This window comes from Sinocyclocheilus rhinocerous, unplaced genomic scaffold (assembly GCF_001515625.1).
Source record: "Sinocyclocheilus rhinocerous isolate Xijiao unplaced genomic scaffold, SAMN03320098_v1.1 scaffold29, whole genome shotgun sequence".
In the NCBI taxonomy this organism is placed as follows: domain Eukaryota; kingdom Metazoa; phylum Chordata; class Actinopteri; order Cypriniformes; family Cyprinidae; genus Sinocyclocheilus; species Sinocyclocheilus rhinocerous.
In genome coordinates this window covers 23,692-36,785 of record NW_015653021.1, presented here as the reverse complement: position 1 = coordinate 36,785, position 13,094 = coordinate 23,692, and the positions used below count along the sequence as shown (strand labels likewise).

General features: G+C 37.8%; 1 protein-coding gene across 1 annotated transcript in view; it reads left to right on the top strand.

Annotated features, from left to right (window-relative positions):
* LOC107715547 (contactin-5-like) overlaps positions 1-13,094 on the top strand; it is a 248,178-nt gene that overhangs the window by 217,745 nt on the left and 17,339 nt on the right. Inside the window, exon 8 of the mRNA XM_016521699.1 lies at positions 10,539-10,641. Within this exon, the coding sequence (XP_016377185.1) occupies positions 10,539-10,641 (103 nt within the window). The remainder of the gene's footprint in view (positions 1-10,538; positions 10,642-13,094) is intronic.

Genomic DNA, 13,094 nt, shown 5'->3' with positions numbered 1-13,094 from the left:
GTTTTGGGTAAATCTAACAGGTAATCTTTGGTTTTTATTCTATTAATCTATTAATCTATTAATATGTTAAAATGAAAATAAAAGAGGCAATACTGTTTGATATAATATTTCGTTTCATTGTAATGTAGGCTATATACATTCCCTGAACTACATTTCTGCGGCTATTAATATGTTTAAATGAAAACGAAAGGAGGCAGTGGTGTTTGATATCATATTTCGTCTTATTGTAAATACAGTGAGGAAAACTGCAGTAGCCAAGGCGAGCTGACTGACGTTATCAAGTACGCTGCTGTTTGCAGAATTACCGGACTTGCGTCGTCCCGTCAGCAGGAGTTCACACTCCCATGTCGAACTCGCAAAGTCCGAACTACCGAGGATGCAAGTCCGAAATTTGCGTACTTGGTATTGAGAAACGTGCACAGACCTACGTCACCAGACTATTTGCCTATTCTTTACGATACTTTAGACCACGATGGAAACGCAGACAGCAGCAGGTTTGGGGGGAAAAAATGTCCTGGGAAAAAAGTTCCTGGGACAAATTGTTCCAGGTAATTTCGTTGGAAAAACAGCTTTACTTTATATGACGAAAAAATATTTAACTTGTGCTTTTATTCATATATAAACAATTGATCAGGGAACATATACAAAAGTTCAACCATTCTTGCTTGATCCGCGAACAAATCTCATTGGTTCTTGTGGAAGCTCAAACGTACTAGTATGATACGTGAGAATGAATCCTATTGGCTTTTGCGCGTCAAGCAAGCATACTTGAGCTTCTATGATCAAATTTAATGCCGTAATGTTAAATGCTATGAATAAAGGCCTAATTTAAATCTGTTCATCATAAAAAGCAATCAAGCAAGACTTGGATTAAACTGCTCGATTCATATGGACTTATTTTACAATTCATTTTGAAGCGGGTTTTGGGTCAACAGACTTTTAGTGGGGGGACAGAAACCACCAAATTCCATTCAAAATATATTATTTTGTGTTGAACGAAAGTATTATGGGTTTGGAACAACATGAGGGTGAGTAAATGATGACAGAATGCTCATTTTTGGGTGAACTAAACTTTTCACTTGTTCCAATCATATCTCAAGAAAGCATGGCAGAGACACAGAAGCAACAGCAACCGATGGGGCGGGGCTTAGCTCGCTGATCGTAAATTGATCGGAATGCCCATTCCCTACCATGCGACAGTGTTTTCCATAATCACGATGGAAACGATATTCAAATTTCAAATAACAAATGTCAGTTTGTAATTTCAAATGCCATGTTAGCCATAATTTCCCATAGAGAGAGGCTTGTAAATGTGTTTTAAGGTAACAGCTGGGCTTGTGAGATTTTTTGAAGCTCTGAATCCCAAAACAGGAAAAAGTCCATCAATATCTCAGAAGGCTAGAAATAATGGATGTGCCTGCAAATCAGGCTTGAAAGGAAATGTGGCAGTTTTTCAGTGGCGTGACAAGCGGGTCAGCTGTCTATATTAGTGCTTTTATGCCATGTGAAGCCGATTTAATGAGACGTCTGACTTATATATGTAGTTTATATGCCTCATTCTCTCTTCTTCCTTCTCGTTGCACGAGCGGCCTTTAGGGCCAAACCGAAAGTGTCATGAATTCCAAAACATCCACATTAAACAGAGAGCACGAGGTGCTTTATCTTTTGCTTTAGAGTACTTTTTCCACAGACAATGCGCTCTGGTGAAACTGCCCATTGGGGAAATCATTTTCCAGCATAAAATTAACCGAATCAATGGTCCTCTTCCAGAATGGGCCGTAGCTTCTTTAATAGCAGATTCCCGAGGGCCAAGCGGGGGAGCCAAACACCCGGCTGTCACTTCAGGCATTTTTCCATACTTCACAAACACGCACGCATCACCTGCCGCTGGTACATGTCAATGTCAGCCGCCCCGGTATGCAATCCCAGAACAGCCAGGCTAAAAGGACTACAGTGCCCTAAAAGCTTGTTTTTGCCTACGTTGCTTAATGTTGCACGTCCTTTGTGAGGGCGCCACATCCCCTTCGGCATGCTCTTCGGCATTTGCATAAACTTGTTGTTGAGAAACGCTCCTCAGAGACATGCACGCATCTAAATGCATTAGCATACTAAATTGGATTTGCGCCTCTCCTTAGCACAGATTGCAAATGCAAGTAGTGTCACGTTCTCTGGTCGTACTCGGAAGTTAGAGAAAGAGCAGAGATGGAAAGCTGGAGAGGAAAAGAAAAGTCCAGAGGGTTGTCTCAGAGCCACAGGTGGTAGAGTCAGGATGAATTGCTTTGTGGCAGCTGCATTTGCAAATAGCCATATAGTCGGGCTCTCATGCGGAATGAGCACCAGTTCAGCGAGAGGTTAGTCACCCGTAACACAAGCACGGCTGATGGGAGTCTTTATTCATTCCGCGCCTGACGTACGCAGCGTTTGCTTGGCAGACGTTGTGTGGGAAGCATCACGCATTCGGCAGCTAAACGGCTCGGCGGGCTGCGCCTAAAAGCCTGAAAATGATTTTGGCCCCCTCTGGCCAAGCTCGAACTGCCTCGTTTTCAGCCGGTCTTCCAGTGATCTCGATCTGCACCAATCTACAGCCCACTATTCATGTTTTCTGCTGAGGCAGGATGATAATTAACTGCACGAGAGGCTCCACACAGGAATGCGCAGGTGAAGCACTTCACCTATGTCCTTCCCTTGGCTAAGACGCTCTTAATCAAAGCTGCCCAACTGAATCCGCGCTCGGCTGCACCTACAGGGCAAGTCATGCATCTTCCCCACCCGCGAAACAGCAAAGGCAGCGGAGGCCTTCTGTACTTATGTGATGAATCGCACCTTAATAGATGCGACTCGGATGGAACAATAACTCTCACAGAGCTGGAGCGCTCGCAAAACACTCAGTGGTGCTGGGATTGCTCGTCCTTCCCGCTTGGCCTTGGACCTTGAAGGGGCAGCATTTTTAAGTGGAGGGTCAAGCATTTCTGAGGCCTTCATCATTGTCATTCATTTATAGGAGAGAAGGTATCGGTGTCCTTGGATTCGAAGAGCGAAAGTGCAGTGGCTTCAATTATTGAGCTACGAATGTTGGGTCAGTGTTTCAAATAACATTTCAAATGTCACTAATGGTCATAAAAAATGCATACTGATAGCATTGATGTCTCATTCTCTAATAATACCAGTGTGTACATGCTTTTCTAATCATAAAATGAGAAACCTGAGATGCTGGGAAAAAAAAAAAAGGTCTCAGCGTGCTGTGCAAAAACCCCGGTCTTCATTTTGAATATGACTACCATGTCTATTGCATGCCCACAGAATGCCCCCAAATTTTAACTAAAGTAGTATTGATGATTACTTTGTTTTGTTTTGTGATTGTAAAGTTTCTGTTTTCAATGTAACATCTGGCAGAACTAGCCTTTCTGGACTGTAGTGTACAATATTGGTTTCCCCAAAAATGCAGGATTGTTGGAAGAAACTACAGACACAGTATCAAAATCAGTGAATGACTCAAGACAAGTACCTCGGTTTCTGGTACCTAGTACCTAAGGCAAGCTGTCAGTGCCCAAATGAGGCTAATGTTATTGCACTAACATCTAGTTGTTTAGTTGAGGTTCGTACACATTATGTGGATTTTATATAAATACAGTTGTCACTAGCTGAATTTTGCAAGAGTTAATTTAGTCGTAGAATGCAGTTGTCACTCTTGTAAATAAGTGCACACAACATGTTTGAGCACTCTGAAGAATGACAGAATGTACTGGTGTAGCACTGTGCCAGTCATATTTAAATAACGCCAGTGTCATTCTTTTCAGTGCAAGCACGCTTCTTTTTATGCAAATCAGGCTTAGTCATAAATGCGCTATGATACCCATTGGAAAAATTTTTAAGGCTATTTAAAAGATATTCATTAAATGTGTTCACGCATTTTTAACACTTTACAGAATTTGATAATATTAATATTTGACTATTTTAAAACCATAATTATTTTATTCTGACAGCCTTAGTTTTAAAAATGAAATAGTCTTCACATCTCTATCATCGTGACATAGTTGTGTATTGTGTATATTCCTGCATATTTGGTCCTTGTCACTGTCATCTTCAGCATTTTTCAATGAAAAATGAATGAATGAATGAATGAATGTTGTCAAATATTAAAAAGTACATTTAAAAAAATTACAATAGGAAGACTAGTTAGGTACGCAGGAGCTAACCCATTAAGGGCCTTATAGGCAAGTAATAATATTTTGTAAATAAATTGCTTTCTTGCAATGGCAATTTAGAAAATAACATGATGTTGTTATAAAACCATACTTTTTTTTTTCACAATATAAATAGGATTTTCTACATTAAAATGTTTAACTACTTTTATGTTTTAGTAAAGGGTTTCCTAGCAAAGGGATCATCATCATGTTTGTTGAGGTTCTCGGCATCAAAAAAGTTTGAAAACCCCTGCATTAGGTCATTGACCAGGACAAATATGTATTGTAGAAGCTCCTGCCACACTAAGCAAGAAATCAGAATGACCTTTCATGATGGGCATTTCTCTCAAACTGCCATTTCAGTTCACATCATGTCACGATAAACATTTATTGGGCCTTCAGGAATACTTTTTAAAAAGGTCTTGTGAGTTATGCCTCAGTGATGTGTTCAGACACTGAGTGGACATGTGCTAAGGATGTATATAAATGCTCCAATAGGTGCAATGTGGACTACAGAATGAATCATCACATGACACATCTCATAATTGTGATTTTAATGGGAAGTGAAATGGTGCTGTGATGATGCACTGCGTCACATGATCACACATTAAACATTCTGACAATTGAATTGTAGGCTTTCTTTTGTTACGGATGACAAGGACCTTGACAGTCATTTGTTTCCAACAGACCATCCATTTATTTCTGTTTTCAAGGAGTAGTTCACCCAAAAATGTACATTTGGTCATCATTTACTCACCCTTATGTTTTTCCAAACCAAAGTGACTTTCTTTCTTTTGGGTAAAATAAAAGTTTAGCAGAATATTCACACTGCTCTTATCCATACAATAAAAGTGAATGGCACGGTCAAGCTTCAAAAATGACTAAAAGCATCATAAATCCATAAATAGCCATGATTTGTGTACATTATTTAAAGTCTATAGAAACTATTGCATGACTTTAGATGGCATAGGATATGGTGCAAAATTTGTATGAAGTACTTTGATAACTTTTTGATAACCCACCATTCATTTTAATTGTATGGAAAAGAGCAGCACGAGCATAAGAAGAAAAAAAAATCATAAAGGTGAATAAATGCCCTTTAAAAGTTTTTGCACCACCATGTAGATTTTCTAATGGAGTTATGTTTGCTTTCAATTTGCACTTTTGCTTTGGTTTAGTCATTAGAAAATAGATGTGAAGCCCAGCATTGGGATAATGGATTTTTTCATTAGCAGTTGGATGTAAAAGCTTTAAACGTCTGATGGATGCCCAGACTTTCATCAGGTGATTGTTCTGCATAGCACAACAAAAGAAAAGGAAAATTGCATAGCACAAAACTACCCCATTCCATGTTAATAAATGGATTAAATTGTGATTTTAAATTGGCATCGCAACACAAAAAGGGTTCATGTATTTGTTTGGCACAGCTGGTCTAGAATTCAGTCCTATCAATTTCAGCCCTTCTAGACACTAAATAGGATACACAGAAAATGCATTGCAGCGTAAACCAATATAATATTGCAAATTCATTATGCACATGGGATTGCTTTGGAATCATAAATGTGTAACAAGTAAGGGGATTGAGATTGAAATTGAAAAGTTGTTTCGGGAAAAACGGACTGCTATCATATAATAGGTTATAAATGTGCTGTTGATTACAGCTGTAGGCAAGGGGTCAGAGTTTGGCTGGTTCATTTCAGCAGTTAGTCCCTGCTGGCCTGGTTCAGTAGATGCCATGCATACAGCAGTCTGTGGGCAAAAATCATCTTTGATGACCATTCAGAAGCAGCTTTGTAAAATCGCTGATGCTTAATTTTTTTGTCAGTCTGTGCATTCGTGGAGATATTTTAGTGATTCTTTCTGCAGGTGATGACACCAAGTGACTGTCTTTATGAGTGAATCCTTCAAATCATACATTTGACCAATTAATTCAAAACACTGATTAATTTAGGTTCGAAACAACAAAGTATGTAACTAACACTGATTAATTCAGGAACAAACCCAGTGACTGTCTTTATGAGTGAGTTATTGAATCATTCTTTCAATCAATTTTTTTTTTTTTAATTCTGACTCATTTTGGTATAAATCAAGTGTTTTGCATGAGTAAGTCATCGAATCATTTATTCAACTGATTCATACAGCAGCACTAATTTATTCAGGAAGGAAACGTGAATATATAAGTGGATCATTGGATCATTCATACAATCAATTCATTGAAAATATGCTGATTCATTCAGGTATGAAACTGTATTTATGAGTAAGTCACTGGATCACTCTTTCTCATATATATAGGAATAAAACAAGTGACTGTCTTTTGATGAATCATTAGATCATTCATTCAGCAAATTCATTAAAAAATGCTGATTCATTCGGACTGAAAAAATTGACTGTGACTGTCTAAAGTGTTGTACCATAGCTTTGCTTGGAAATATAATTGTTATTCTCTGTAAAAGCCATATCACACAGTCATGCCACCTTCTTGTTATCTCAATAACTTCTCAGAAATGGACGTCATTTCTAGTGCTATTGATCTTTTCAAATGAGTAACAGAAGTTTGGCACATCTCTTGAACTAGTAATGGCACATCCTGAATTTGTGGCTGAAAAAAGTCTTTAGGACACTGTTTGGATTTCCTTACTTATTTATTTACTTCTATGTTGGACTGTTGAATAAAAGTAATATCGCACAAGTGTGTATATTGCTTAAATATAGTAGAATGCCAGTGGAAAGATTTTGGAGGGCTGTTTAAAGTGTCAAACAGCATAAAATGGATGTTTCCCACTTTCTATAATCTTTGACTTTCACCAATGGTGGTCGAGACATGTTCTAGATTAAGGCACAATTGCAATATTTGTTATATTTTTCAAAGTGTGAAAAGGAAAGAAATACTTTCTCATGTAAAATTCATACACCAGTTTCCCATTTAATAAGACTGATAATGATAATTAGGCCCCTGAATGGGAGTGTTTCCCTTCGTAATTGCAGACTTACTCAATGCCAGCTGACATATCTCTCAGCAAATGGATATAGATGGGCCCTCACAACATTCGCATGAATAAACAAAGGATCTGTGTCCTCCGGCTACGACTGCAGAAGTGAAATGCAGCCATTCAAGATTCCTCTCCATTCCACGGAATTCTGCACATCAATTAGACTCCAGCGTGGTGCTGTTTTGAGGACAAATTCTCTCGCCCCGTTTTCCCAGCGGCCTCTGTAGTGTACTTGCAAAATAATTTAGTTTAGCAGCTTGTCATGCGAGCTACTGTGGAGAATTCCCTCTCTTTGTCACTGGCATCTACTGGGTTTGCCGTACCGTGGCACCTGTTTGCTGTGATCCCTCGAGCTTTGTTGTGCTAAATTGTAAATCCAGGAGATTGTTTACTCTTGTACAGTAGATGGAAGTCATCAATGCATTAAGAATCATATACCCATCTTTAACCTGTAAAGCTTGACAAATGAGATTGGACAAATAGGCTAACCTATTTTTTTATAAGACCGTTTATTGAACCTTTAAACAAAACATGAAAGAAAATGTATTTATTTATGTATTTATTTATTATAGTATAGTATAATTTGATAAATCAGGTATAGTATGATACAGGAGAATGTGGAGCTCATCGGGGAGGAAAAAAACTATTATTCAAGAGCAAACAAATGCAATTTGGTGCATTTGCTGATATTTTATATGGCCAAATTTAAAAATGAAATTCTGATAGCTTGTATTGTAAATCAATGAGATCTTTGTAACTGTATAGCAGACTACATACATAAATAAATATCAGTTGTTGTTGATCTATGTTTCCCAATAATATGTCCTAGTAAGATGATATTTAAATGCTTAGTTTATGATCAAAGCTCTGTAGTTCTGTATTGTGGGACAAAACATGTTATACAAGGAATTTATATTATATCATATCATATCATATCATATCATATCATATTATATTATGCAAAGACGTCTATTTAAGTGTGGCTAAAGTGTCCATTAACCTTTTGGGGCTGCTATATGTGCAGTTGTCGCATTTATAAAATGTCTTGGGTTGTTGCACTATTGATTGTGAGGTCAATGTTCTAGAGCAGCTGCTCTGGATATTTCAGGTGATAGAGTCCTCATGAGCGATGTAATCCATCATATAAGAGCACCTCAGGCCTCTACTAAACCTACAAAGCACCTACACGGACCAAAAGAAAAAATAAAACACGAGCACAGTGCACAGGAAGCACAAGCTTCCTGTCACAAGCTTTAATTAATGAGTACAGGCTTCCAAAAAGCAACCGGGAAGATGCCAAGGTGGAATTTCATGTGAGTGGGGCAAAAGGTGTGAGTAATGTGCTGATCCAACACCTACAAACGGAGATATTTAGAGGTGTGCTGCCCCTTAGAGTCGGGTGTAGCAGAGCTAACGTATCTCAGTATAAAATCACTCGAAGGCCTTTAAACATGCCTGTTCACTTCAGCAAGCAGATCACAATCAGATTGCATTAAAAGCCGGCTGTAAATGCACTCAAGACGCACTGATCAGATCACTACAACCACATTTGAAGGTGCTAAGGGACAGATAAAGTGCGTTCAGATCTCTGCCGGATATAAAATGCAAGTCAGTTCCATGCATAAACGGGGGAGACTTCATAAGAGCTTTACTAAACCACCTGAGTATGTGTCTGGTAGTGTTGTCAAAAATATAGATTTTTCATTACATTTTGATACTGGAAGATTTGAAACAGTTGCAGTACTAACATTTTTTTTGCAAAACTCCAAAAATGTATCTATACATACAATTCACTGCAGTTTCCAGCTTAAATGAACAGTAGTGGTAGTAAATCACAAACATTTTTTATTTTATTATTTTATTTATTTGTATTTCCCTTTCACAGAAATGTATTACAGGGCAAATTATTGAATAATAAAAGCTTAATTTTATGTGGTACCTTGCACAATACTGGTATGACCTCAAAACACCATAAAGTATGATAAACTAATACATTTTTAAACTTGTATCATAAAGCCAGCTTCATATGTATTCATATTTATCGTATGTATTTGTTATTCTTTTTTGGATGTAGTCAAGTCAAGTCACCTGTATTTATATAGCACTTTTAACTACAGATTGCGTCAAAGCAGCTTTACAGTATTAAATAGGAAAAATAGTGTGTAATAATGCAAAACAGTAAACACTCAATTTTCAGTTAAAGTCAGTTCATCATTGATTCAGTGATGTCATTGTCCATCTCAGTTCAGTTCAAATAGTATCTGTGAAATCATGTTGACGATATCGCTGGAAATTAAGTGTCCCCAACTAAGCAAGCCAGAGGCGACAGCGGCAAGGAACCAAAACTCCATCGGTGACACAAATAGAAAAATCATTTGGAGAAACGGAAAACGTAGTAAACATGCTCTGTAGCTCACCTGGTATAGCAACATTTGCAATGTGAAGCGCTCAGGTACAAGTTTAAAGAAACGAGGTAAAATGGCATAGCAAATGCACTGTTATCTTACATTTGCTTTGGGTTTATGGTCAAGTAAGGTTAGGTGGTTCATTATTTTAAAATGCTATTAATAAGACTGATAATCATAGCATTAACTTTTTAGTGCCACTAACTAGACAGTTCATTTTCAAACTGATGCAATACATACAACAACCAATGTACGACCAACGTTGCGAGATTCATGTTTATCTGTTTTGGATAAAACTGAGCACGCTTTTAGCACCACTCACTGGGCATTTCACTTATTGCAAAATGCAAAAGATGCACAATAGAATCATTTTGTAGAAATGTCGTCATATTCACTTTTTTTTTTTTTCACCGAGCCTTGGTTGGTATTCAGGGATACTACTCTTTTGGCACACCATTTTCTACATACTATATAATAGGCACTTATTCGGATGCAGTAAAAGTCTGAGACTAGTTAGCAAGATGGCTAACACTGCTTACATTAGCTGTTAAGTAATTGCATTTTAAGGTAATGATTTTAACTAGATGCTAATGTTTACATGCAAACACAAATAGCATGTGACAGGTGCCTGTGGTATTCAAAACATTACTCTGCCACAGAGAATAGTAGGAAATGTAGCCTGCGACCTCATAAACCAGCTAAATGAATCATATTTTATGTGAAACGTATTGCTATTACTGGTATTCTTAGTAAACAAAATATGTACAAGCTAAATTGAATTGTAATTAATATTGTAAATTGTATTTTTTTTTACATTGACAGCTAAATGCATCCTTTTTGTAATGCGTATAGCATAAGGATGTGAATTAGCACATGCTGAACTTCCATTTAGAGTCATCCCATAATATATGGTGAAAACTATATGTACACTTACCTCTGTGCATGTCTTATTTTTTTAGGAGTGATGGGGGAGTACGAGCCCAAAATTGAAGCGCATTTTCCCCAGACGGTGCTGGCAGCCAAAGGCGTCACAGTGAGGCTGGAGTGCTTTGCCCTTGGGAAGTAAGTATGTTGGCATAATCAGCCCACCCCCACCCAGACGGCTTCCCGACATTGCGCCACCTGAAGGTGCCTTTCTATCACACAAAGGCAGAACATGCACCGTCGCTCCCTTGAAACACCTCTTTTGCTATTGGAATCATTAATAATCATAATTACGACCAATTTAACCAGTCAAACCACTTTCTTTTCAGAATAGAGAGCAGAATGCGTCCTCCAGAGATGAGATGGTACCAAGAGGATAGCTATTTTTACTCCCAATTCCGCTCTGCTGTTAAATGAGCTCTCCACAAGTATTGAACTCTGCGCCATAACTGATATAGTGGCAATTTCGCTGTGATTGGTGTAGAAATAGTGCTGAGATTCGGCCCCTGGGAGCTGTATATTCTCGTAATAGTTGTACGGGGCGGCAGAGGGTGAGGGCCAGGGGTTGCGAGGGAGGAGAGCGATTTGAGAGTCTGTACATGCCATTGTTTGGAGGATGCTTTTAATATCTGTTCTGTTCACATATGGTCAAGGATAGCACAGTGAGAAATGAAAGTGGCTGGTACAGACCCACAGCCGGAAGGCAGTAAAGCACTCTAACATTCAGTCAGCGCAGCGCACTGATTCTAAATGATGGACTGAGGAGGCTTTTTCCCATACATGCTTAAGATGTGCTTCGCCATGCCATGCTGCACGCTTACACATAAAGAGATCATGTAAAACATGCTCTCTGTTTTTTCTTGAGCAGAAACAGCTGCCATAACTTTGGGTTTGTTTTTAGTTAACAGCATATATATGAGGCTATATGAAGGCTGTTTCTCTAGAATTAAATAGAAAAATAAAACAGATTGCTTAGATATTATATAGGCGAATGGGTAACACTTTAGTAAAGGGACCAATTCTCTCTATTAACTAGTTGTTTATTAGCATGCATATTAATAGCATATTAGCTGTTTATTAGTACTTATAAAGCCCATATTCTGCATGACCATATTCTACATCCCTAATCCTACCCAATACCTACATTTAACAACTACTTTACTAAGTATTAATAAGCAGCAAATTAGGAGTTTATTATTAGGAGGTAAAAGTCATAAAGGTTTGTTAATAGCGAGAATTGGACCTTAAAATAAAGTGTGACCAGCGAATGCAGATGTTGATGTCTAGAGGATGCTGGAGTGGTTGATTGAGTTCAATGCTTTTTGGAAGATTTTTGATATCATTGTACATTAATATAACAAAATATGAACCACAGAGGTATTACTTTTCAAGTAAAATATTTCACAGAAAACTCTATATAATGTATATGTAAAAAAAAAAATATATATATATATATATATATATTCAAAATGAAAGGTTTTGGTGCTTTCTGATTGTCAAATGTAATAATAATAATAACAATAATAAATCAGTCCTTGATGCTTGACATTCAATTCCCTCTCTCCATATGTTACTGTTCTGTTTTGACTGTCTTATAAAAAATAAAAAGGCTAAAATTAAAAAAAAGAAAAATCATATACTGAGAAATTTAATTTTGTTAACATTGTGTTTGTGTTATTTTCTGCTTTATTTGTCATTGTCAGGTTACATTCTGTAGAACTTTCTTTGGGATTCTCAGTTTGTAGCTTAACAGAACTGATAAGGCGTTTTGCATAAAGGAAGTGCGATTCTGCATTTTAAATACATAATCCAGTGTCATCGTGCTGTAATTCTATTTGCGTTTGTTATTTGTAATGAATAATTCAAATGCAAAGCCTATCAAGCGCAAACACCTTCTAAGCCAAACTGTTCTAAGGGCCCAGTAATTGTTTACAGTGCCTTCAAGGACCCCTATGTGAGGAAATGTCGTTTACAATTAATTATCCACATTAGAATAATAAGTCATTACTTAAACCTAGACATTAATCTATGTATTCCTGTTGGCTTCTCTCTTAGTCCAATTAAACTTTACAGACTCTTAGCTTTCTGCTCAGTGAATGGAGAAATCACTGAGATCTCACCAATGGCTTTTCCGTTCGTTCTCAGCTCATTTAGTGCCGATAGCGAATCCTCCGGTGAACTTTAGGCCTCGCCCCCCTTACCCACAAATAAATTATTTATCAGTGCACGTTATTAGAAAATGCCACTCCTCATAATGAACTAAACTGAACTAAGAATTACTTTTAGTCTCATGCTGTCACTCAGCATGTATGACAACCTAACAGTCAGGGCGACTAAGGGCTTGGCAGTGTGTGCAGTGAAAAGGCTAGAGCGTTTATTGTCAGTAGCGCAGGCGGTCTGCCCGAAATGTCTGCAGGGATGCTTTTCAGAGCCGGCATTGTACCGTACACTTTCAAAGGCAAACTGCCAGCTTATAATGGCCAATGGGTCTGGTGCCGAAAATGTTACTGGGGCTACAAGAGAGCATGCATGCTGGCATTTTGCTGAAGGTATAACCTTTCTGGATGGTTCTCACACCACTTAAGAAATAA